At 41.3% G+C, this 27,853-nt stretch overlaps 1 protein-coding gene across 1 annotated transcript; it reads right to left on the reverse strand.

The window, feature by feature from the left end:
• Positions 1 to 281: 281 nt before the first annotated feature.
• On the reverse strand, positions 282 to 22,617 carry SMYD2 (SET and MYND domain containing 2). Its single transcript, XM_019612673.2, has 11 exons — positions 22,548 to 22,617; positions 18,728 to 18,838; positions 17,087 to 17,147; positions 14,439 to 14,563; positions 11,004 to 11,071; positions 9,237 to 9,339; positions 7,030 to 7,140; positions 5,144 to 5,264; positions 4,210 to 4,384; positions 2,775 to 2,883; positions 282 to 686 (listed from the first exon to the last, which is right to left on the reverse strand). Exons 2-11 carry the CDS (start codon positions 18,821 to 18,823, stop codon positions 606 to 608), a joined length of 1,050 nt encoding a protein of 349 aa, XP_019468218.1. The 5' UTR covers positions 18,824 to 18,838; positions 22,548 to 22,617; the 3' UTR covers positions 282 to 605.
• Positions 22,618 to 27,853: the final 5,236 nt, after the last annotated feature.

Genomic DNA, 27,853 nt, shown 5'->3' on the forward strand with positions numbered 1-27,853 from the left:
GACACATTCCTACCTGCTAGGAGCAGTGATGGACCTGCAGCTGAACTGCTGAGGGAAAGGTGGTGGCTTTCCTATATGACGCACAGAATTCATCGGCCCTTTTTCTCCTTTCTCTCAGCTAATTCACTGCAAGCAAAAATGATTTGTGAAAAGAGAAATTGGATACTAAGCCACAACAACAATAAAAACCGTATGGGTTTTGCTCATTAATTGGACAGATTAAAGGAGACCACTAGGAGAAAGCGTCAAACTATTTGCAGTCATGGAAGTGTACAAATGGAATCAAGAGAGGTCAAGACCACTTTATTTTACACTAATAAGATGCACATTAAAATCCTTAAAGAAAAATTGGCCATTTTTGCACGAGCAGTCAAGAGGCATATCCTCTAAGTAATCATGGCTGTTTCCTTCAAAAACAAACAAACAAAAAAGGCAGTTGTAGGTTTGTAGAGGCTAGAAACATTTTGCAAACCCTCAGTGTGTTTGTCATTCCAATTATAGGACAGAACTGTGTTCATACTCTACCGCTTCTCAAAGCGCTCCTGAAGGTTTCCATAACAAGGCTTTTTAAATAAAGGTTTGAAGGATTGCATAGATTCAAAGGCTCAGTGGTCCTCTAATTCCTTTTTGATCTCTGAAATGTATGGATGATCTTTCCCGTGTGCTACTTCCATGATGGCAATTGCCTATGAAGAGAGAAAAAAAATATTCACACAATTGATTCATATATAACACTAGGCTATAAATACTCTTTAGAGGTTTGAAGCAGTCTGACACCTCTAGCTACATTTTGTCCCCTTGTAGTCACAAACCCAGTAGGAAATGAAATGAAATTCAAAACTAAGTAATAAAGGTTTTTACATTCATAGAATACTTCTTTCATCTTACAGGATCCCAAAGCACCTTTCAAAATTATATTCCTGACAAAATTACTTTGAATGCAGCCAGCTCCAGGACAGAAAACTGTATGTGGGGTGGCTAATATTCTGGCAGTACACTTAACCAGAATCGGATGGAAGCTCTATTCCTACCGATTCGTCCTTCAGCTGCCAGAGCCACAAGCTAGTGGCTGGGCTAGTGCAGAAGTTGATAAAAGGTATATCAGACCTGATTCTGTAAACCCTTCCCTGGTTCCAAGGCCACCAGTGCTTTAGGAAGGAAGCAGCTTTTGAAGTGAAAACCAGATCTCTTCAGCTTGAGGCTCTGCTGTGCCAGATTCCCTGCCACTTCACCTACAGATGGCTCTGTTCCTACAATTGAACATTTTGGACAGCCAAACCAAATGCCCTGCAACCTCCTGCCAATATCCACACTGCACTACAGAGTGGCTTACAGGAGAAAGATTTCCACTTGAGAAAAGAACAGCAGTGCCCCAGACATACGTAAGTTGACACAGCAGCAGATGGGACTGAAAAAAGTAAATTTGGAGCATCTGAGAATATTTAAAGACCACAGTGGTAAGATGAAGCAAACAACTGCAGCACCCTGACAGTAACAACATTTAGTCATTTTCCCCTCAGGAAATTCTATGGAATTATCCTCTTCTATTAGTTAAGTTGATACAACAGGAGCCTTAGGCTCTATCTCGGCAGCAGTGAGAAATGACTCCATCCCCCTCCTGCCCCCAAAGAAGTGACAGCCTTCTGGATGAGCTTCTGCAAAGTGACAGAGAACAATGGTTTTGTTTTTCCACTGAATTCTAAACTTCGGGGGCTGGGATAACTTTGGGCAGTCCCTGCAGGCAGCTTTTGGAAATGAGTCATAAGAAAATGTTTGTGTTAGGAAGCTAACTATGCCAACCACCCTATCTACAGCTCCCCCGCTCCCCAACCCGTGTTCACTGTGGCACCAATCCCAGTTTTAGTCAGAGCTGAAGCACCGCAGTGAAGACCCTGCACATAGCAGGGGGGTTGAAACTAGATGATCATTGTGGTCCTTTTCAACCAGGCCATTCTAGGATTCTATGAAGAAAAACCTACGCTAATTTTGAATCAGCTGATGGTTACATTTGAGAGTGCATATTCCTGCACCATCCTTCACCATGGCTGTACAGATTTGCTGTTGTTGGCTAAAAAATTGCCAGCATCCTAAAATGTAAAAGAACAACAACAAAAAAATCCATGACATTCCACACCGAGCTATTATATACTGCAGTAATCACTGATACTTAGGAAACAAAAATAAACACTTGTCCAACGACAATAGGGGAAGAAAGTCAAGAAGCATGCAATGGAATAGTAAAAAAAATAAAAAATAAAGGAATAAAAACTTAAAGAACAAGGAACAGACTTATAAAAAAGGGTGAAGAAAAATGTAAAATCTAATGCTGTATTTGCCAATTTGAGCATTACCATATGCATTGAATTCCCTTCAGCTATTTAAAAATCAAATGGTTCCAGAACAAATAACCACCAAAAGCATACCTAGTTTAACTTGGAAATAGAAATCACAGGCATCAGTGAAGCACAGTGTGCCTTTCATAAGAACCAAGTGTTTTTTCTGCCCTTACCATGCAAGTAAGGAGAAGCTGAAGTTCTGCTCCAATTGCACTAGCACAGCTCTAGTTCAGTGAAGATGTGTAACAGTGGAAGTCCACTGTGAAAAAATAAGGCTCCTTTTAATAGAGAACAGACCCAGAGTGCAACTAAGCCAAAATTCCTGTAACCAAACAAATGCTGCCTTTTCTACCAAGCCAGGCTTACCAACAGAAGCATGTCACGTTCCAATGACTCTGTGCCTGAATTGTTATTATTAATGAAGAAATCAGGAAATACCTTCTTCAGGGCTTTATCTCCAGCTGGTCTGTTCTCCAGTGCCATGTACAGTCTCCCTAATTTCAGCCACATGGAGGCAACGTTCAGTGAGTAGGAGGGATAATACTTACTGCAAAGGAGAAAGAAAATAGACTTTATCAAACATGGCAGACCCAGAGCTTCCCCCTGCCCCCTGCTCTACATCTCCTGCCCCTGCCCATTTACTGCTCAGCCCCTCTGCTGTACTGCCAAGAGCCACTGCCAGATTTTTTCTAGGATGGCACTGCCTGGCATTGGGAACTAAACTGAAGCTACCATATGCCTCTGAACAGCTGTCAGATGGCAGTGACTTTCTGTCACTGGTTTTCATCTCTCCAGAAAATAACTGCATTGTTACCATTTTTCACCCTCTGCAGAAATAACTCTGCTTATCCCATAACGGTCAGTCTTTAATGGAAAGCTGGGGTCCCTCAACGGTGTACGCAGCACTTATCAGCCCCGCACTTGCTTCTCACTGAGCTGACAGAGCCCAGTTCAGCAGAGCTGACCTGGAATGCAAGGCTTGGAGCCAGAAGAGCCGGGCAAGTCCCAGGGAAGATAAATAGTACAGATCCCCAGGGAGAAAGCACTGGCTCGTTCTCTGTATCACTGCTCTCTGCCAAGCGATCTGTGACTTGACGTTGGCATCTGCTCCAAAGGGAGAGCTCCACTCGTGCTCCTCCCAGCTGGCAGGAGAGTCACGGCTCAAAGATGAGAATCTGCTTGGGAGACCCATTGGCAGGATCACATGCAGTGTGTAACTGGCTGGCTCTAGAGAATAAGACCACTGCTGTAAAAATACAAAAAAAAAGTATTGGGGAAAATACTAATTGTTTCCTACAGAGGTTATGTGCTGACTTGCTCCACACAGGGCTGCAGTCTGCACGCTCTCCCATGCCTGCAGCTCTAGGGCGGTGTGGAGAGCAGGATCGTGGGGCACCTCTAAGCTCAGCTCCAGCTCCCTCTGCTGCTCAGCGCCAGCCCTGGGCCCTGCCCTGCTCCTGCAGTTGCTGCTGAGAGACGAGCTGGGAGGGGTTGGGAAGCTGGCACTAACACCCGGCTTTGCCTCCATGACCTTACACAAAAATGGACTGCAGGCACACTTTAAAGCTCTGCTTTAGTGAAGTATTAGGAGAATATTAAAAACAAAAAACAACCAGAATTAGCACAGTACTCGTGGTGGGATAAACATATTTTGAAACTCAAAGCATGAACTTCAGGCTGAAGCTGTGTACTGCAGGCCACATTCTGATAGTAACAAACTGCTGAATACAAGCACTGCATTTCAAGCAGTGACGTCACAAGTAGTGCGTTTGTACATTAAGTACTCAGAGAAGCAATCTCTGCCCAAACTTGTCTTAGTTATTCAGATTACTGAATTGGAGCATTAAGGAAAAAAAAAAAGTCTCATATTTACCTGTATGGTCTGATAATTTTTTGCCCATAACGCAGTGCACCTTCCCAGTCCTGCACGTACAGACAGACACCCATGGCCTGGTACATCATATGTAACATGTAGACGTTGCTGTCTTCAAACACTGCACCCATCTTATCCAGGCTGAGCTCACAGATCTCCAGTAATTCACTGGGAGGTATGCAGAAGTCAAGGAACCCAATGCACAGTTCTGATCAGACAGCTACCAGATAATGTCAAAAAAATAAAATAAATGTCCTAATCTTATTCAGAATGGCTCTGAAAAGTCTTTTTTCTCTCGAAGGGCATCAATGCTTCTGTGCTACTTTGTGAGGTATTCCATGCTCAGAGGCACTGCTCATGAGATTATTTCCCCTCCTACTCAGATTTTCTACAAATGTAACCTTCACATTTAAAAAAGCAACAGAGCAGTCTGCTTTCCTGAGCCACTGCTGCTCCAGTGATCTGTCAGATGAAGGAGCAATGAGATTCCCTGTATGGTGCTTACTCAATCAGGTCTGCTTCTGGCCCAGTGAATCTTTCATTTTTGTCCCATCATACCAGTCAGGACAGGTAGGCTAGTGACCACGAACAATAGCTGCAGTCCCTCAAAACCAGGGAACATTACTGCATGCTAAAAAACACAACGTTGTGCTCATTCCAGGCTCTGGCTTGTTCTGTGCAGAGAGCGTATGGCGTGCTATTAGAAACTGACAACTGCAAGGAACCAACAAATACAGGGTCCCACAGCCCCACACTTGCAATGCCAAACTGCCTCTTGTCTCCAGGCAGAACTCTCCAGCCATAACAAGGACAGAGGTATGTTTAACTTCTAGAGGTCATACTACTTCTCCTTCCAGGTACTTCTGAAGCAAGTCAGCAAGTAGGCTTTAGGTCGTAGACCAAGCCAGTGGAGACAAGGTGAGACAAAGGATATATTTGTAGTGTTTGGCTCGTCTGAATTCCTCTATCACGTTCCTGGCATATTTGATCATGTCTCGTACCGCCTCTGCTGATGGAGGATCATTCAGCTTGCGGATTTTCAGTTTCTCTTTATCCTGAAGGAAACACAATGGATGTCATGAATGCAGGTTCCAAGCCCTACAAAAAAAAGATGCATCTGCTGCACAAAATTAATAAAAAGACACAGATGGGGACTTAAGCTTGTCAAAGAATGTAGAAACAAGGGTAGAATGTGCACCTGCAATTTTCTCTAAAACCGTGGCTGGGAATCCTAGAATCCTTTGCCTCCCAGTTCATCTGCCATCCTCTACTTACACGAGGTCCCTTCTTCTGAAAGATCCAAGAGCTTTTTGATTTTGTGATGAAAGCAGCTTTACATAGAAAATTTTACTGCTTTTGAGAGATTAGGGATTAAAATATATTTAGCTTTAAGGCTAGAAAAGTTCAAATACCTTAGGCCGTCCTCCGTGTGATAGCTCAGTGGAAAATGGCATGATATTAAATGAGAAAAGTAGCCTTCATAATTACAAACAAATGTATTTCCACATCTTGTTGTTATATACAACAAAATGGCTTTCTGCTGGACAGCTCCACTTGCTCTTATCTTTCTATCTAACTTATTACTTCATGAAGAGTCAGCTGCAGTCTAGAGATAATCTTTTACTGTTTAAACCTCACACTGTTGCTAGATTTCTTTTAACCCTCATGATTTCAACTGTCAGCTAAGAGGGCTATAGAGAAATCTTCCCAGCAGTGAAGGAGGCTGAGTGACGGTGATTCCATGAGCAGCAAGTTACTAGCAATCACAGTGAAATCCTGGCTACTATTAATTCAGTGGGAAAATGATTGAGGTAACTGTGGGAGAAAACACAACTTCAGCGTCAACAAAATGGCCTCAAATGAGAATACCGAGTAGTATTTGGAAAAAAAATTACAAAATACACTGTGTAGAGGAAAGGAGATGGCTGTCTGGTCACTTTGGGTAGCAGCTCTTAAATAGACACTTCTGTGAAAATGCAGAGAGGAGATGATCTAGAACTTAGGATCATGAATTATGCCAGTCAGATCTATCTTCACTAAAATGACAGATCTGCTGCAAGAAGCTTAGTTCTCCTAGGACCTCCACTGAAGGACAATCAACCAACTGGCAGAACAGGAACAGCTGTTGTTGGTGTCTGCTGAGTTCAGCTGCCTTTCCCTCCCATGACAAATGCTTTTGTTCAAAGTAACTAACACCTTGTTTTAAGGAACACTGTCTGCACATTTGCCTTTGTCCTTTGAAAGGCACCGAGTGATGTCTAATGAAGGTAAATCTGGCCTGTGACCCAACACTGTCCCGTCAGTGACAAGAATGATACGATGCTGTTTGCAGGAAATCCCATTTCACAAATTCTGCTGGGTCTCCAGATAATCCAGCAAAATCATACACGTAGAATTGACAGAGATGTCCTAACCAGAGTCTACAGCAGAACACTATGCCAGAACAGGACCCCAGAAATGCTCCAACCAAGGCTCACTGAGTCAGAAAACACGCAGTTACAAAACTCAGTTCTGATCCAAATTCTTTTGGCCAGGTAGTATAGACACAGCATAATTACCTACTTCTAACAAAGTTTTTGTCTTCACTTTGTAGCTCAACTTTAAATGAGCATCCACCTGGAAATTTTGTGATGCGTCATAATTGAAATGTCAGGAAAGAATGAGTATAAGAAAGTCTTATAGACAGAAAAACAAAAAACAAGCCCTCTCTCTACTGCTCTACTTTCCAATATTTAATTAAATCAGATAGAATGTCACATCTAGGGAGCTGGGTAAGTGCCTGACAGTCAGAATCTCTTGCCAATTTAATCCTGTTATTACCTTTTCCTTCATAGTGCACTCCCTGCAATCACAAGTGAAAAAATAGGAGTCTCTTAATCTGTCATTTCTGTCTTCTGTGGGATACAACAGGTCAATATAGCTGGTAAAAACCTAGGCAGTAAAAACAACACAATAGTCAATGAAAAGCAGTACAAATACACATATTTATTGCTACCAGTTCTGTGGAAATCATATTTAGTATGACTGACCCAATTTGTGAATCCCTGCAGCCACATCAACTGCCTCTCCCCTCACATTCCAAACCTCTCAGGAGCATCGGGAGTTGTCATTTGTGAACACAACCTGACAAAGAAGTGTTTCCTTTCCTATTCAGTATGGAATTTCCCTCACATATTACGCTGGCTTAGATCCAGGTGAGGAAGATTCAGGTGTGGATAAGGAAACTAAGGAAACTACAACACCATAAATATCAGACTTCTGTCACGACTACAAAGAGATGCCGACTCTTCAAAAGTAAAATAATGACTTCAGGTATCCAGCCTGGAATAAATCACCATGGCCTGTTTTTTTGCAGGCTGGAGTCTCAAATTTTTCCTTCTGAAAACTGAGTAAAACTGGGGAAACAGCAGCCACTGGTAGTTTTAGAAACTTAGAAGACCTTTAGATCTCTGAAAAGAAGGCCCAGTGCTCCAGTTCTAGGAGGATGAACATCAAATTTACTTCAGTGGCAACACTTAAAGAAAACCTACTTTTGATCATTTTAAAAGCCTTTCACATGCACTGTTCTAAAGTTTTCCTTTATTTCAGTGGTCACCAAAAAAGAAACCCTTCAACTAGCTTTAGTGTTGTTTTTTAAATGACATCTCCCTCAAGAAATATGCCATAGGCGGTGCAGTTGATAACTCTGCAGATCAAGAAAGACTTTTAGTTTCATTTCCTCATTTTCAGTTATTTCAAAGTAAAATGCACGTGTAATTTGATGTTACATACACTCCCAATCTTTCTCTGTGATCTCACAGCTTCTCCCACACTTCTCTCCTCCCTTCCAAGCATGCGAAACGTAGGAAACAGCATTTACAGCAACCACTTACATTTCTGATGCAATGCCTATATTGAATCTGAAGGTGGAGACATAGGCCATAAGACTGCACTGGGCCCAAACAAAATCACTGATCCACTTCTGTAAAATTCTTAAATGTCAGAAGAGAGACTGCACAAAAGCAGTGAGATCAGATTATTCTGCCCAATACCACAGTGTATCTGTAGTGACTGCCAACACCACAGTGAGATCATAATAAACAACACACTGAGGAGTTGCTCACCTGCATTACCCCTGTCCCAGCAACTGAAGTCACTCAGTTCACAACGGTGAACAGCTGCGATCCAGGAAAACCACCCCTATCCCCTCCAAAATTACTATTACATACTTCAGAAATCAGCTGGAGTTGTCAAAATCAAACCTGAATTTGTTTTGATCAGCATTAACCTTGAAGGCTAAATTAACATTATCAAATGACCCATAATGAACCTCCACGCAAACTCCATCCCCAGAGTATTTTCATCCCATGTAGATACATGAACAATTTCCCCAAGTCTGCTTAACTTACATATTCTTAATTTTAAAATAAAAAAAAAATTAAAATTAAGTAAGTAAAGATAAGCTCTGCAGCTGAAGATTTGCTGCCAAGTTCATTACTTGACTGAGAAAGTTTACCAGGGCCTTAGTTTATCCATCACTGTTCCGCTTTGCTCCAATTAAAAACATATTCTGTTCTTTTGTGATTACACAGCTAAACTCAGCTGAGTGATATGACTGGATAGAGCATCCACAGCACATGGGACTGAAACAGAAGTCAGAGAACTTATCTGTTCCCGTTTACCTTGTTTATTCTGGCTTCACTTCCATTACTATTATACTGGGAACTATTACAGCAGTAATAATTTTCTTTGATCTTGGAATTTCAAAGCACCAGCCAGCAAAGCATCAGCAAACTAAGCCTCCTTTTACAGATGGATAAATTGAGATGGAGGGCAGCAGATGTGCAGTGACTGATGCAGGTGCCCATCCCTTGTTTTAACACAAAATAGGATACTGCCTCCTAGAATCACTTCAGCCTTCCTGCGCCACCCTAAAACTACATCTCAGGCTTCTCTGAGAAACAAGAGATCCCTCCCTCCTTATTACTGAACTGTCATCTAATTGGAACAAAGACTGAAAATGGGATACATTCAAACTGTACACCTACCTCTTCTCCAGGCTCAATCTCTTTCACAGCTCTGACTTCAGCCAGTATCCCTTTGTAAGTTACGATCACATTTGGGCAACAGCTATGGTTCATCAGTGCAACACTGTAAAAACAGAAAAGTGAACATTTTTCCCTCTCCACCAAAAGCAACAGGCAAAAAGTTAAGCAACACTTCATAAAACAAACAAGCCTGAAAAGACTGAGTCAGTCTTCCTCTACAAGCTGTTCTTAGTGAGGCTTAATATGAAGGTAACCTGGGGAAAATCTGTTGTGTTGTTATTTATCCTATCAATATGAAAAATGGCCATTTTAATGAATCACTGCAATTTTAAAATCTTATTATAGCCAGATTAGGCAAGTTATTATTTTCCCATTCTTACAGTGCAACGGTTCAGCTGACAGGGTATTTGCACACCTTAACTATCAACAACCTATTTAGCTGTCTGTAAGAAACAGATCATTTTCCTCTGAGAAGAAAGAAAGAGAAACCCACTTAGCTACAAGGAAACAAACAAATACAGTTGCTAGACACATTTAAGACCAGTGTTAAAATTTTATCTCACTTCTGTGCAAACATAAACAGCTTCCATGCTTAAAGTGGGAAGGAGATCTCTGTTTGATATACCAGCACACAAGTTACACAAAAAAGCTCAAGACTGCTACTGAAAAATATTTCCTCTCATACCAAGCTAGGAAGTGCAATTTGCTGCTTATTTAAGATAAAATGTTGAATTTTAAGTCTTTCTCTTTGGAGCTATTGAAATAACAATCATGTCTTTTCTTAGTGGCCCAGATGCTGAGCATTTACAAACAAAGAATGGCGTTCCACTTGATTCCAAATGATCCTGGTTTCATATTCTTCTCTTCCCTCCATGATCCTGTTCCTGGCCAAGATTTCACGGCCTCCAGGGATAAGAAATAAACACTCCAGCCCTCCTGAAGCATGGACCTGTATACGGCAATCAAACCCTTCTCTAACGGGGCACCAGGACATTTGAAATTGCTTTGACATAATTACTACTAGTCCACACCTCACAGGGAAGTTGATATAAGTTGAGCTGATAGCACTTGCAGTGTGGAGTTTGCAAAGAACAGAGACAGAATGGGAAGTACAGACTTAAAGGGAAAAAAGTTACACAGTCTCACAGAGAGCTGTACCTCCCAGTCCACAAACTGCAGTTAATGACTAACATCTGCAGTTTGTTTGTAAAGCTGAGGAGGTTGCACATATTTTTTCCCACTGTTGAAGCAACATAAAGCACGGCAGTTTATAAAACATCTGAGGAGGCTGAAAGAAGTTATGAAAGAGATTTATGGTTTGCAAAGGAACAAAGGTAGAAGGGATGTTTTTTTTGCTAACATCAGGTGAAGCATTATACCCAGGCAATGCAGAAACCTGTGGATAAAGCAAGTCACTTACAATCCTTCTCATTTAGCTTTGATCATTACTTGATGTCCCTGTCCAGAACCTGCTAACCAAGTAAGTCTGTCTCCTACCAACCTGCGTATAGTTCAAAGCCAGAACTACAGGACTTCAAAACATATTCCAAGTACAATTTTACCAAGTTTACTAGATTTATAAGCAGAACTGCTGCAAATCACTGGCAGATTGTATTAGTTAACATATTTCAAACGTGACAAATTAATATTAACTCTTTGATTTAATTTCTTTCAATACAGGCCTACTCCTAAACATGTGTAAGAGCCTTTGTTTGTCTTTAAATAAGTGGTTTTTATTATTATTTTTAAATATTAAACTTAACCTACTCAGGAAATATGGCTGATCCCAAATGAGACAGTTCTTCATCTTCAATCGTGAAACCATTGCAGTTAACCTAAGAAAAAAGAGAAAGAGAATTACTCACATTCTGGTCAACTTACATCACATTCTCATACTTAAAAGTTAACAGCCAGCATTTGCTTACAGTTTTCTTTACATCGCAGCAGTATTCACGGAGAAACTACATGACATCTCAAAAAGTGAAGCGAAGACAAAATCCATATCCAAAGGAACGTGCAGGACTACAAAGAACTGTCGTTCCAATACTTGTGTCTGCTCAGGACACAACACCTAAGGGATTACACCTCAAAATGCCAATCGAGAGAAACGAGGTTTGAAAAAAGCACCACAAAGTGTGCAACAAAGTAGACCACTGCAAACATCATGTGTAACAGCAACAGGGCAAGGAGATCTCAATTGGTCATTGCCAGCAATGGGCTGAAGTAGAACTGTGCATGCAAGGAACAACGCAGGGATGAGTAGCAGCAAACTCAGCCAGGCTGGGGCACTGCAGAGCTTTGAAGGAGCATGTGTTACTGAGATCTGGCACAACGAGGATGTCATCTGGTCAAAGGCTGCACGTATGAGCTACAGCTGAAGCAGATACAAAGAACAGAGGGCTAGAGACAGACTGGAACCTCACATAGGCATAGAAGAGGACAGAAAAAGAACAGAATGCTTGAGGAAGCATAATAGTAATTTAATCAGAGAATAAAAAGCTTATTCACATATATTTCTTATAGGTTCAAACAGGTTTCAAAACCTTCTCCTGTTTTATTCTCACTAAGCTCAAAGGAATGTTTCCAGACTTTCAACTCTGTCTGACTTAAGTGACCTAGCTGTACCTCAAACGAATTCCTTTATTCCATTTTTACTGCAAGTCACATACATGCCAGCCCAGAGAACCCTAGCCACACTCACCAGCCTCTCCCCCTAAAATCCTTAAAATCCTCACAGAATTGCCAGAAAAACACTAAAAGAACTACTGTCACATAACGAAGTCCAGCTGAAGCTATAATGGGCACAAGAGCATTCAGTCAAGTACAGTGTAAGTACGTGCTCTGGAAGGGCAGGAGGCGACAACAAACACTACTGACTGTAATGCCCCACAGGCTGGAATGCAGCTTGGACTAGATTTTAGAAATGCACAAATGGTTTCCAAAGCCACCCCTCAGTTATGAATTGTTCAGGATGAGTTCACAGCTAAGTGTCTTGCATCTCTGATTCACTTACCAGTATTTTTGGTAAATTTATTTGTTCTTTATTTCTGTTTTAGCAAGTTAGCATCCAAAGGCTCCCTGATGAGCAATAGCCAACATGTGAGCATACCTGAACCAAAACCAAAATGTAATTGCTGAATACAAAAGCAATAGAAGAGAAAGATTATATCAACAGCAAGTAAGAACATAAGGCTACAAAGGCTGACACAGAGAACAGCTTGATGGATCTGAATCACAGGAAAATATTTAAAAATATGTAGTGAGTTATCATCAATTCCCCCGCACTAAGCCAGAGACAACCCACTTCTTGAATGCATCATACCACAAATGACACACGAAGAGCAAATAGAAGGGATGAGATAGCACTGTTTTCCCAGAGGAATGCATGACTGAAAAAGGAAACAAGGAGCGAGTAAAGGGACTTGAGCAAGAAAAGGCGACACCAAAGTTGTTCCAATGGTGGAACAGAGAAGGTGCAAAGTAAGGCACAGGAAAGGATGGGACACCAGAACTTGAAAGAAGAGAGAAACTGAAGAGTACAATGAGATGAGACTGAAGAGGTAAAGTGAGAGTCTCAAGAGTTATGCTCCAGAGGGACAAAAGAGAGTAAAACGATACCTACAGCTGGGGAAGAGAGAGTTGAAGGACTAGGATGCTTTGAACAAAAATCTTTGCTCCACTCTGAAAGATAATTATGCCTTATCTGATTTGGAAAGGAACAACATCAGACCAAGACCCAGAAAGCACTGAGCAAGGAGTCAGAGGTATCCTAGTGCCAAACAGCTGCCCTGAGTTACAGGGAGAAAGAATGAATGGAAAAGCAAAGTAAAAACACAAAGCCAGAGAAGCAAAACAAAGGGACAGCACCAGATCTTTTAGCTTTTAGCTCAGGTTAACTAATCATTAGAAAATGTGTTTGTATGTATCAAGCACAGACCGACCTCTGCTTTTTCCAGAATGATGCATAATGGAGCATGTTGTATCCTGTAAAACACCTTTCTGGAACTTCCAGATGATCTTTGGAGATTTCAATTTAAAAAAATATTAATGTCTACAGTTGGAAATAATTGTCTTACAATTAAGATGAATTCATTTGACACCTATAGGTGACATTAGGCATCCAGAGGAAGATTGTATAGAATACCAATTCAAGGAGTCAGCAGTTCACAGTAATCACCTGAAGTATCCAGGAAAGGGCATGAAGAAAAACTTATTATACAAAATAACAATCTTTGGGGGATTCTAGCTACATTCCAGTACAACTATACAGAAACAATGCAAGAAACTGGATGTACAGATTTCTTTAAAGTATCCCTCCAACAAGTCAAATTGTCAAGTCTTTAAAATAGAAAACCTTTTTACTGAAGGGAAATGTATAGTTTGGAATAACTGAATGAAGAACAGATGCCACACACGCTGAAGAATCATACCTCTACAATGTAACAGTGCCTGTATTAAGGTAATAGTAACAGTGTCTCCTTACTGACACACAGCTGGCTATATGAAGAGGGTGGTGCCACTTCAGCTTGCACTGCAGCAGTCAACGTTTATTCATAGCTCAAAATTAAACTTTTTACTCGGAAGTATAAAACTAGCTTATTTTGAAGTACAGGAGAAAAAGAAGAAAAAAAAGATGAGGGTTCTTTCAGCATTTCATTTCTGCATTATTTCACCCACGACAACACATCTGATGTGTATGAAAATCAGGTGAGAGGTGACATATTTTAGAACTTATCTAATAAGAGATCCTTCCTTGCCTTCATCTCTCCAGATGACAAAACTAATTGATTGCATTTAAAAGCCATAGGTCAGATAAAATTTCAGGCTGCTCTTTCCTATTCTCTGCTGTTGAAATCCTTTGAAGGCAAGCAGCTTTCTTTGTATGTCCACCAACAGCTGCACTATGCTTGGCTCGAAGCCTAACTTGGACAGGGTCTATTACAGGCTGTTTCCCATTTTCTTCAGTGTTTGAGAAGCACTTCACGAAAAATCTGAAGAATCTCTCCCTCACTACTGAAATGGAGCATATCCAGCCACTTCTGGCCAAGGAAGTGCATCTTTGCCATCAAGCACGCTCAGCTCTCCCCAAGATAAGCAAAGAGCTATCACTTCCATCACCAGTAAGATTTTGCCCCTTTCACAAAGGCTGAACTCCTCCTACAGTAGCATCCACCTAAGCAGACTACATTCTAGCCAACTTACTTGTGCAAAGAGAACTACAAGAGCAGCATTGTCAGGGTACTCCATGTGCTTTGAATAAAAGTGATGAAGAGCAGCAATGTCGTTCTGAATCAGCTCTCTCTTTTCATTGTCTAGTTTGTCAAGGTCTGTGGACAAAGAATACATTCCATTTCAGTAAGAGGAACACTCCCCAGAGAACTTCAGTTAGGCTTAAGTTAAACAAGCCTGGACTTAAACAGAAACCCCTCAGAGCAGCTCTCAGAAGTAGCACAAGAAGCGTCTGTTCTTCCATAAAGATAATGCTTCTTCTGCCAAGGCCACGCTTATACTACAAGAACATGCAGGATTAAAAATCACTTTCTAAATATCTTTTTATCAAGTGGTAAATGGACAAAAAAAATATCTTTGTTGGGAGAAGGGTTACACTGTTTAATAGGCATTTGTTAGCCCTAGCAAGCAGACAAGCCATCTCTCTAGAAGCGTATCTACTGTAGCTAACTGTCCTCAGCTGTTTAAGATGACCTTATGAGCTACCTGGTTCCGTCTACTGTAGTACAAAATGCTTTTAGATAACACATTTCTTCAAATATGCTTTACAGAGTGTAAGCCCCTCATACAGACCGAATCTTCATCAGTATGAACCGGTCAGATAAGGAACGCTACTTATTTTTGTTCTCAAAATTACTGCTCTCAAAATACACGGTCCTTCCTAGCAGAGGCCCTAACCACTTGTAGCCATGTGTGACAGTGACTTCACAAAGTCTGATGTTAGCAGTGGGGCTAGTCACCAGGGCTCCCTTTGCAGCAAGAGGAGCATAATATAAGGGTGCCTGGGAAGGCAACACACTCTGACCTACTGCAGGGACCTGCTCTGGCATGCAGCAGCGCCTGGGAACACCCACATCTCTGGGAGCTACAGGGCAATTCACAGAGGTGTGTTTCATCTGCTGGTACATGAGGATAACAAGAGATGGCAGGAACATCAGGTGAAGTGTCCTGGCCTCACCTGCCAACTGTACTCCCCTCAGGGTTTGCTCAGAGATGTACCCTCAGGCCCTTGACAAGTTGTAGGCGGAGCCCACAGGACCTTTAGGTGCCTGATCCACACAAACTGAGCCAGATCACTAACACTGTACTCCTGGTTCTTTCCCTCCTTTAGGCCCTTTCAGTCTCAGGAGCAGAATTCTGCAAAGTTTTTCCTAATCCTCTTTCTCACTGTAGCAATGCCATCTGCTCTTTCCTGTTCTAAGAGAGAGACAGCAAGCCATCAGTTTCCCCTCTACAAAATAACAGTAGAGAAAAACATTCTGAAAAAGGTTGCACAACAATGGAAGAAGCCTTTGTCAGAGCAGATGTGAACGGCAGGAGAGTCACAAAAATATTGGGAGAAATGAAACGCAATAATTTGATGGTAATTAGGACAAGCCAGAAATAGATTTTCAACTTTGAGCTAAAAATCAGGTGCCTTTTCCTCTCCTGTGTAAGTTGTTACAAAGAGCAAGGCTACTGCTGAGCACGACGAAGGTGTGGTAAGAGGAGAATCAACAAGACAGAAAGAACAAGAGGGAATCTTACTACCAAAAAAGAAACAAAACAAGGGCTCCTAGAGGACCAGGGAGACATTGCAACTAGAAAAAAAACCAAAACACATCTGCCTTTCAGCTCCCAAATTAATACATTATTGAACACATACTGCAAATGGAAGAATATACAGAAATTATTTCAGCACTTATGCGTCCTCCTTGAGCTCAAACTTATATCCTACCTGCAAAAATTAGCCTTGCCTTACAAAAGGTCAAATGTTGGCATTTTTTCCCTTTACTTCCCCAATTGTCCAAACAGCTGTGATAGCTTTCATCCAGGAAGTAAATTAAATCCTAATTCTGCAGGTTTTGGTTACGTTCCTACCTCAACTTCTACCAGTGGCTGCATTTATTCAGCATTTTATAAGGGCTTTGGAAACTATCAGTAAGAAATGTGAATACATAAAGCTATTGTCTCCTTGTATATTGCCTCCAGCACTAAGAAAGAGAAATGACAGACCAGTGGAAATGCCAGGACAGATATTAGTCCCCTAGTTGCTCAATTTCTAACTCTGCCTCACAGGATGTAAAGAGTAGCCTTGCAGTTAAACGCAAGCCATTGCCTCATATCCTTCCTCAGATTATTTTGGAGCATTTAGGACATGGAATTTCAACACAATCACATATAACATGTCAGATTTGACTGGCAGTGACAGATAGTGAAGCACAGTCCAGAGGGTTCTGCAATTAGCCCCTTAGTCACTGTCACCATCAAGCAACTGTGCTGTCTCTGATTTTATGCCTTCTGGTAACAAATACCAGCTATTTTAATTTTACAACATTACAATTCTCAAAAGACAGTAGAGTACCAGAAAAGCCATGAGATGGATGTATGCTACATCATTAATTCTGTCTAGGTTTTCACCTTTGTTTAACAACCCTACAAGCAACCAGAAAAAAAGAAGAAAAAAAAAAAAAGAAGAAGAAGAAATAATAGCACTAGACTTTCAAAATCCTAGGATCCACAGTTCTCTCTATTCCTTCTTCAAAACGAAAAAAAATAAAATGTCAGATGCTCCAAAAAGTGTTGGTGGAGGGGAACAAGGTGTAAAGCAAACACAAACAACTCCCCTGTTTTTTACTTACGTGATTCAAATTCTTTCACAGCAAGCAGCTTCTCTGACTGCGTTCTTTCAGGGTGAATTTTCTAGCAATAAGGGGGGAAAAGAGCAACAAGAAGAAAATATTTTAGTGTTTCTAAGTAGGCCGTTTTGTCTATGCTGTTATAAGCTGAGGACTCTCACCTGTAAATCAAACAAATCCGTGCATATGAAACTTATAAAAGTCAAACAGCAATGAGTTAAATTGACTGTGCTTAGTTAAACCACAGAAATACTTTCTCTGCATCAAATTAGGCAGCCAAAGATTAACTTTTATCAAATTTATATACATAAACTGAACGGTATTTTAAATATGTCATTTGCTTTGTTCTAGACACCCAGAAAGCTGCTAACAATAGCAAGCAGGCAGGAGACGGGCTTCGCTTTGAGGAAAGTGAATAAACTGACTGTTGACAGAGTTCAAAAGCAATGCTCCATTGTTGGCCTAAGGCCACTTCTTTGTAATCTTGGCCATTAAATATGGCTTTGCAGGTGGCCCAGCAGCTGAGGTTCAGGGACCACGGTTTGCATATTTAGCTTTTATATGACATGGAGGGTTCTCCCCCCTCCTCGTAAGCAATAAAGGCACAAATTTATTCCAATGACTTTTTGTCATTAAACATCTGATTTTGTTTGTGGATCAGCACCAAACCGTACTTTAATTAAGTCACACAAACATACATTCACACACACAGCAACTATAGCAGCTACCTTCCCAGCGGGCCACCAAAATCCTCACTCCATACGGTATCCAGGTTGCCCCTGCCATATAAGCAGACCTCAATCACACAAATATGCTTAAAAGAGGATTTGTTTTTGCAGAGAGTTTAGAGCTCTGAAAGAAACGCAGTGTAATAACCTCTCCTGTCTCTGTTAGCACGTGCGTTGCCCTCAGTTTCCATATGGTAAGGAACACTGAAACGTGGTTGACATTGCAATCTTACATCCTCACTACTAACGTTCCTTTTCACAGAAGATCAAGGTTCTTTCAATCTCTGCTTTTCAGCAGCTAACTCCAGTAATCGTAAACATCAATATGTGAGTACCCCAGAGGTGTTCTTGACTCACAAATGCACTGGGCAGTGCTACACAGTTATAGCTGAAAAACAGTACAGCAGGCAACTGCTTCACGAAGATGTGAGTGCCTACAGGCAGATGACACTAGAAGCATTCTTCAGAATTTAACCATACGTATCAGGTCTCATTCTTTTTTCTCTAACAATAGCATAGGCATGGTGCTAGCCCACACATGTAACCACGAGTTCAAATCTACCAGAACAGACTCTGAAACACTCTGTACATTGTCAGTCTTACTGGTAAACTTCTCCAGACTCCATTCAACACTACCTGAGCCACAAGATACAGCTGGACAGCTTAAAGACTCGCTGTAATTTTACTGTCTTCCCCTAAGTCTTCAGCTAGACTACCATAATGGTGCTGACACTACTACGGAGGTTTGATGATCCATTCATTCAGCTATTCATGCACTATATTACACCCATCTGTTCACAGGAAGCCAGAATGCCTGTGCTTTGCTGGGACAGTTACTGTAGGTCAATTTTCACTTTCCTGGCCTCCCTGGCACACACAGTAGGAACATACCTCCCAAGTCCAGTTTTCTGCTCACCTGTTTGGCAAGGATCCTCGCCGTTAGCCTCACCGTCTCCGAGGGATTCCAGTTCTGTCCAAAAGCACACATGGCGGAACATTCTAGCTTATGCATTGGCCAGTCTTCCTTCTGCAAACGTAGAAAAATATTTTTAAAAATTAGCCGTGAAGATAAACTGATGAAAATGAGGATACAACAAGTCCAGGCAGATCCTAGAGGTCAAGTGAAATGTGTTTCCTTTAAAAAAATAAGATGACGCTCACTAATTCTGAACAAAAGCTTGAGTCACATTGGAGGGCTGCAGCTATCCTGCTTTTTTAAAAACAAATTCACAAGGGATGTTAAGGTCAGAACATCTTCATTTATTCAATGGAAAAAAAAGAACTAAATGGTGAAGAAGCAAACAGACAACATGATTTATAAACCACCAGTTCTTATTGTTCAGATGAAGCACGCGAGGACAGAGTAGGTCTAAGCTTGATGGCTTTATTGGATTCATTTCCATTTAATACCTTGGCCCCTCATTATGACATGACCCTGGTGTAATCAGGAGTAATGTCTGAAGTCAATGGATTCACAATCACCAAGAATGAGTATATGTAAGGTCAGAACGAGGCTTGCTGAAGAGAATCATCAGATTTTTTCCTCAAATGTTGTGGGATAAGACCACAGCTAGGCAACAAAAACACACTAGTAAAGACAAATACATCTTAGTGTAGAACATACAGCACACTCCTAGCTCAGCATACAATGAAACCAGGGAGGGATGGCACAAGCTACTGCCTTTTTGCAGTCTACAAGCTCCTCCAAACCAGCAGAAATTTTCAAAGATTAGTACAGAATCAGATTAACACTGTGCAATGGCATACAGAGCCTGGCATGGGCTGTTCCCAAACTACATCACACTTCATTTCTTTCATCAGGTATGGAAATATTCTTCTATATTCACGCAATGCACAATTATTTATTTATGTATCTCTCCCCAGACACATGTATAGTGTGTTAGAACAGCCCTGTAGTCCTCTACCTGCATAGGGAGCACCCATTTTTGGTTTCAGACCAGATTGAAACTAGTGGAAAATGGCAGCTGAAGAAAGAAACCACAACAAATATATAATTGACTGAAAGTGAAAACTTTAAAAGCTTCTTGGAGCCTCCAGTAAACTTGTAATCTTCCTTTACTGTGACTTGCACAGCGTCAGAGACCTTGTGTTAGCTCACTTAGTCATTCAGAAAAAATAAAAATAAAAACAAACCAATAGCCCATCAGAGAGGCTGAGTGGCAGAAGCAGAAAAAAGGCTGGATTTTACACAGCTGCCAAAACACAGATATTAAGAGCTGTTCGAGGTATCCTAGGTTATCTAAAACACTCACGTGCGAGCAGCAGAACTACAGGAAGATTAATTTATTAGGGGAAGTAATAGCCAGAAGCCATTTATGATAACCCAAAAAGTGCAGAGAGGTGTATCCTGCCTTGGCTGTCTCACTTACATGAAGGTTATGCAGATCAAAACAAAAGCTGATACCTCTAATTCCAGAGTTGGTCCACCAAAACATTCTTCTACTGAAATGTGTAATTTAATTGCCCTGAACATATGGAGCTTTTGGAATTCATTGTATTAGGACAAGAAGGTGAATGCCTACCCCAGCCTCATGTAGAACTTCAAGCTATATGACACTGCAAGATGATTCAACCCCTCACAAGGTCAGCTTCAATGTCCTTCATATCTCAATATATTCCCCACCTCAAAAAAGAAACAAACCAATAACAGCACGCAGGCTCCCTGAAATAAGCTCAAGTGTGGCTGTTCTAAGAGGACATGGCCATACAGACCAGGCAAACTAAAATAGGATATTACACCGTAATCGTGTCATGTGAAATTACACTCTCAACTGTCCTACAGCTGTCACACTATGAAGTGCATCCCCCCTCGAGACTTTCTTCCTATGTGTGCCCCAAGACCTCTCTCTGGAAAATTCCTGAAACCCAGTGGATTCCTAAACAAAGACCAATATACAAACATGTACAAAACTGGGACCTCATCTCACACCCCTTCTTTTCTTGCATACTCATGCTTCAGACTTGCCTCTGGGTGCAAGAAGCAAAGAAACAGAGTCTAGAGTTTTGTATGGCAGCATTCATACACGCCGGGTAAATAAACAAGGGATTACCTGATAAAACAAAAATCAAATGCAAAAATCACATGCATGTCTCAAAGCAGTGTTTTTAAAAATCCGTTTGTTCTCTTTATTCTTTACACACTGCTAATTAAAATCTTTCCCCAGGCAGAATCACACTGGGTTATATGAACTAGTAGGGAGGTTAAAGGGACAAGATACGGCTGAATAGTGTGAAATGAGATAAAAGCCTGAAATGCTACAAGAAGAGAGAGCACTGATGACTGAGTAATATCTGGGATGGAAACACTGGGACAGCAGTTTCCCTTGCGACCTCAGCAGGACTGTATTTTGCATTCTTCTCCATGCTTTTTTTCTAAGCAGTTTGAATTATAACAGGTAGCATTGTTCTAGCCGAATCCCTGATGTTACATTAATAATATTTTCTTCCTATTTTCCTTACATTCCCAGTACTTTTCCCTTCATTTAGGAGTGTGTGACAACATTTTTGGAACGGAAGTTCTTTAAAGCTCGTGCTTTTCACATCAAAGCATGGAAATGGTCTTCTCCATCAAGTCCTTCAAAGCAGTTTCACTGTCCAGGACACTGACATATAGCTCAGCATTAAAAAAATAAATACACCTCATACCCAGAATAAGACTCAAACCCAGAACAGCATCCTGGCACTTGGAATCATAGAATCGTTAACATTGGAAAAGACCACGAAGATCATCAGCTCCAACCACAACTCCACCACCACCATGCCCACTAACCACATCCAAATTTCCTTTCTTCCAAACACGGGATTTCTCTGCAGGATGTAAACTTTGTTATATTTCACTTAGTCAAAACAAAACACAAACAGTACACAGAAATGCTTGACAAACCATCAGAAGAGAAAAGCCCACTTCTTCTGGTCAAATTATGCTCAAATATTATTCAAGTCCCTAACTGAACTTCAGTGAAGCATCTTCTGATGCCTGCATTATCCAGTAAAGTTCTCAGACACAGCCCTTCATCAAGCAGAAAAAGCAAGAACTTCTCACATCTTTCACTACTATAGTTTACTGAATGCTGAGCCAGAGAGAGTATTGGACTTCCACGAGATAATGTTCAAATGTTGACAGGAGACATTTATCAAAGAGATAACACAGAAAGTTTTTCAGTAGGTGAACAGACTCTTCCCAAAGGCAGGCTTAAACAGGGTCTTGTAGCATCAGATTCTTCTTGCACTGAACTGTTACAGCAAGAATTTCCTGTTTCTTCTACAGCTTAGAAGCAAAGAAGATTGGAAAATTTCTGCAAGGTCCCACTTAAAACACATCTGCTTGATGCTAACTCCAGATCTACAACTAAAAATATGTTTCCCTTATTCTAGAAATACCAACTACAACACTCTTCAGCATGACATGTCAAGAATAACCCTAAATATTTTGCATAAAATATATTTCAAATATGGAAAGCCCTGACAAAAACATCTCTTTCTGCACTTTGGCTAGCTGATCTCCACTCTGTCTGGGATAAATAATAGCTCTGTGTAGTAACAGAAAGAGGAGCTCTAGTAGCTGGTTCAAGTTCACCGATTCCACAATTGCACCCACATAACCCCCTTAAAATATTTCCCTTTAGAGTCTTTCAGCAGCTAATTTCTGAAGAGAAAAGATAAGCACAGGTCTCCTGCTGTTTGACTAAAATTATTATAATTTAAAAAGTCAAGACCTGAACAGCTGCAGATGGGGTCTGAAAGCCACTACTATAATAACAGGCCTGAGCTTCGAGGAGCCAACAGCGAAGAGCAGAATTGGTACAAATCAGCTGCAACTCTCACATCCTTTTAAAAGGGGAACTGGATTAGGGGCTGGGAAAGGAAAACAAGACCAAGTAAATTAACAGACACGTATGGGAACTGTATGTATGGGAACTGCTGAATCACGGCCTGAACCTCTGATTGATCACCTGAGGCAAGCAATGAGTCAGCCACAGGAGCACAGGTGAAGGCAATTCACCTGTGCTGCTGGAAGGGGTGGAGCCTGGCTGCAACTCTCCTAGACCCATTTAAGTGTTGACTGCCAGTGGGGAAGGATCTCTTCTGGAGATCCTTCCTTTGGAGTTTTGTAGTGAGCCCAGAACGTGGGTAAGCATTCTATCTATTCTCTTTTGTATAATAACCTGCTTAGCCAAATTCTCTGGTATGTTCCATAATTATAACATCTGTACATTCATTGATTGTACACTGTAGCAGGCCCAGTGTGAGAACATATGGAGTGAGGCCTAAAAAAATTAGCCTCTACAGCACTGCAAAACTTTGTCTGCCACTCACACCTCAGCACTACCTTTCCCTGGTGGTTAGGGCAAAGGTATTATACTGCCATGCAGTGCTTGGCATCAACTACCTGCCACATGGCAGCAGATGTACCCTGTTACCAATTGTATGATCTTCAGCAAGTTAGTGCATATTTGTGCATCTACACTCTATTCCCAACAACACAAACACCACAGAGAATGCTCAGATGCTTCATGCATTAAATGCTTGGAAAGTGTTCTAAGAACCTCAAAGCAAGGCTGCTATATGGCTTAACAGAACAGTCCAAAAGATGCTTCCAAGGAAATCCGTGCAATGTCAGTAACTTTGCTTTCAAGAACCACATTATTCTGACAGGAAAAAAAAAAGTTGCTGAATTGCTGAGAAGTGCCTTTGAACAAGACAAGGATGAAGACAGATTGTAGGTTGTGCATCACATACAGTCAGGGAGATTGGTTTCCAGACAATACTATGCCTGACGGTAACTTTGCAAGAATGTCAAAGAATTCAGCAACATCGATAAATTTCCTAAGACTGATAAAGAAATGCTCCAAACATATAAGATAATGTTATATTGCCAAAGGTATCAAAAGGAGGTGGATCATCAGTAAAAGTGAAGTGCTAGTGCTTGTGCTTGCCATACTACTGTCTAGACATCATAACATCACTAAATGTCTTTGTATCTGAAGCACCGTAATATACACCAACAGTCAGAAAAGCTTTTAATTCATTAACTTATCAGACAGACTTCAGCTGAGCATCTTGTCCTGTACTTTTAAGGATACCCAGTTTCAGTTCAGTTTTATCTTCCTGGAAGATGTTCCACTATAAAAATAGTCTTCTGACTACAAAGAAAAAGAAAGGTAGGAAAGCAAAACATGGACAAGACTATCCAGGGGGGAGAAAGGAAAAAAGCCTCTTTGTTCTTACTGTGTAAACTTGTCAGGGCTGCAAAACAGGGAAGGCTGCTGAGGGAAGGACTGAAGGAGGGGCTTGGAGGTAAAAGCGAAGGACTGCACACCAGCAGAACTATGTCCTACTACTTCCACCCACCCTGGTTACCAACTTGCTGTTTTTCCAGGCACAAACTGGGAGATTTGCAACTTTACTAAGCCTTGCAATGACAGTTACATGCTATATAAACCATTGTGAACTTCATAAAGAAAGACAAGAAATTCAGAGTCTCAGATAGAAAATTCTAAACAACCAACAAATTGCTTTGTTCAGGTATTTCCTTTCCTCATGTAGTTAAGGGCTTACTAAGAAATAATGACATGTGGAAGCACTTCTTCCAAATAAGCGTTTCTCATGAATGAATCCTGGGTTTTCACAACACTGTCATTAAAACTCTTTCAGACTTCTCTCAAGGGCTTTAAAGATGCTTATACAGCATTTTATTTCTTCCCAGTGCAACTGCTATCAGTGTCTCAATATTCTCTCAACTATTGAAAGCATCATTGAAAAATTAAATCTTTTAAGCATTTTGAATTCAACTGCCAAGCCAAAAAGCCATGCAATTCACCCACAACTCTCTACAACATTGTAGGAAAGCTCAAAGCCAGTGGAAGCAACAGAAGGAGAACTAGAGGAGGACATTCTAATGTTTGCCACGTGCCCAGTAGGAGAGTAAGATGCCTGCTTGAAATAAAAGCACCTTAGATACTAGATTTGTTTTTTTTTATTATTTTTTTTTTAAAGATGCCTATTCCAATACTGAGATGAAAACTGTAATTAAAACTGCATGCAAATGTTTTGGATGCCTTCATACTGCTCTACTTTGTTGTAGACTTGCCTATATTCTACTTTGGGAGGCTTTAAAAGAACAATAGTATTTAAAAAAGAAAAAAAAAGCAAGAAAAGCACTTAAAATAGTTTTTTAATGATTTAACTTTTTCCTTAGACACAAACTCTCCTAACAGTTTAGTGAGATAATGTCAATTTATCTGGTTTGTGCTCTAAAAAAGAAATAATACAGACATAATTAGTGGGCTGACAGGCAGCTCTAATCAAAGTCTCAGTGGTACCAAACCCTGGAGCTACCGATCTTGAAAGACTCGTGCAGACCATGTCCAAATCCTGTAATTGTTCAATGCACGATTTCATGGTCAGCATCTGTGGGATGCTGAAATTGACTGGACTACTATTAACCACAGTTAAAATTAGAGGCTATCAGTGACAAACAATAAATGGATGTGAGCATCCCCCACACATACTGCGTTACTGTACCTGACATTCCACATTGCAGTAAAAGGCCTGCTTACATCTTCCACACTTGGACAGTCCTTCTTTCCTTTAAAAGAAAACAGACAGTTATTCTATTCTATAAAGCCCAACAAAATACAAATGTATTTATCACTAATAGGTATGAATCTCTTACTGGGGGCTAATCTAATAACCCCACAGCTCATCTGAGAAGAGCATTGTACTGCATTTCATATTTCCTCACAACACTAAGTACAGCTTGAACCCCGACTTCAGATGGCAGATGCTATTCTGATTTGTTTAGAGTTTGAAAAGGAAGTTTTTCTTAACAACCGTTATTATGCAAAAGCACTCTGTTGTCCTAAATTACAGGGTTTGGGAATGTTTTATTCTATGCTGCTTGACAGACAATTTCATTTTTTGGCACTACAAGCTGCATGCTGATTGCTAACTTCTCCTTGCTTTCAGAACTTCCCTGTTGCTCTATATACCTGCTCAATATTACTACCCTTTTGCTTCTGCTCTTCCAGTTCCATTGCTTCTCTGTCTGCTTCAGAAACCACAATCATTGTTTTGTGAGTAATCACCTCCCAACACCAAATTACTAAATACTTTTCCACCTCCTGTCACCACACAGCCTCCTTCTGTCCTGCTGTACAGCATTTGCTAGAAAGCTGTGTATCCTAGGGTTACCGAAGGCTTGTGCTCCCTGTTTAATTTGTGTATATCCCAACAGAGGGATCTGATAAAATGAAGATCCTTTTCTGCTTCAAGATGCGTGTGTTGTAGCAGGTCCTATCACAAATACAGCATGTGTTACTCAATGTGACATTTTGGTGACAGCAATAGGGATCTCTCAGTGGTACCAAATGCTTTAAAACGCCTACGCACTTTCCCCAGTACAAGTTGCAACAAAATTTGTCTAAAAGTGTGGCAATAATTGTAAGATGTACACTGGAATAAAACAAGAGTGAGTGTCCGCATAGAACACAACAATGAAGGGCATTTTGCAGAGGTCTCTGGCACTGGGGGTCCATAAGGCCTTGAGAGTCAACATCCCCTGATCATTCTTGCAAAGCTGACAGTGAAACACGAGTGTGTCAGGCTACCAACAGCATTCTGCTTGCTGACAGCATGCCCCTCGAGTACAGCTGTATATTTAAAGTAACAAATATCATCAGATGCAAATGTGTCTTTCTAATCTCATTTTTATGATGGCGCGCCTAAGTTTCTCTTACTAAGACTTTACCCACAACCTTCCTAACACTGCAGTTTAAGCCAATATAGCTGCAAATCAAGCCCTTTTTTGTAGTATGTACTAGTTTTGTTTCTAGTTCAGTGTTGCTGAAATGGGGAGCACATACAAAATGTTTTCTGAGAAATGGCAGATCCAGGTACTTCAGTGAGACTTTTTTCCTTTTAGTGGAACCCCACCACTCTGGTGTGAAATAGCTTTTGGTCTGCTGCATGGTAACTACGATGGCACATTCAATGTATTCCCCTTGATCACTGTGCAGCCCCAGAACTCCATAGCAGAAGGCAGCATGGAGAAAAAGCAGCATTTAAATAGGCTGTTCCTGCTGTAAGAAGTTATTCTATGAGAGAGACCCAAATATTTTTAGGTTACTATTATCACTACAACATTACTTGATGACAACAGAGAACGGAAAGTATCCCAGAGAGGCTGTGGAGTCTCCTTCTCTGGAGATATACAAGACCCGCCTGGATGCCTTCCTGTGTAACCTACTCTGGGGAGCTTGCTTTGGCAGGGGAGTTGAACTGGATGATCTCCAGATGCCCCTCCCAACCCATATGATTCTGTGATCCCATACAGAGAGAAATCTGGGTATGATAGACAGTCAGGTTCTTCAACAGAAGGCAATTTATGGTTAGGCACAAGAGAAAAAAAAAAAAGAAAAAAAATTCCACACACAAAACTCCAGGGATGATAACTTTCTAATAATAACTCTAAAGTGCCTCTGCAGCCTCGCAGAGATGCAGGAGGGCAGCTGGCACACAACAAGGGGGCTGGACTTGATGATCAGCACAGTTCCCTTCCAGTTCCTTCGATTCTGTGATTCTGCAACTGCCAGAGCGATGAGACGTGGGATGCCAGGCACGAGGCCTGCGGTCAGGGTGTGCGGCTCTGGAAGCGCCCTGTGGAAGGAGCCCTGCTCGTGCTGCCTGCACGCAGCCTTCCTCACAACACAGGAAGACCGAGGCTTTGGCTGAAGAAGTAGCATCCAGGCAGGCCGTGTGCACCGCGGAAATGCAACGTAGTTGTCTGGCAACCACAGGCCCTTCCTCCCCTGTCACAACCTCGTGAAAACGGGTGAATACTTCAGCACTACAAACCGACAGGGATGCAGTTCAACCTCTCGCATGCGCGCTTCTAAGCGACTGCAAGAACAACCGAACCTTTTGCCCCTCAATTTCCTGGGCTCTCAAGCGAGGGAACCCAATTCCACGCCGCAACCTCCCCGCAGCCCTGCAGCCGACGAATGCACGGTGCAGGGCAGCT

Source organism: Meleagris gallopavo, chromosome 2, assembly GCF_000146605.3.
Source record: "Meleagris gallopavo isolate NT-WF06-2002-E0010 breed Aviagen turkey brand Nicholas breeding stock chromosome 2, Turkey_5.1, whole genome shotgun sequence".
NCBI lineage: Eukaryota > Metazoa > Chordata > Aves > Galliformes > Phasianidae > Meleagris > Meleagris gallopavo.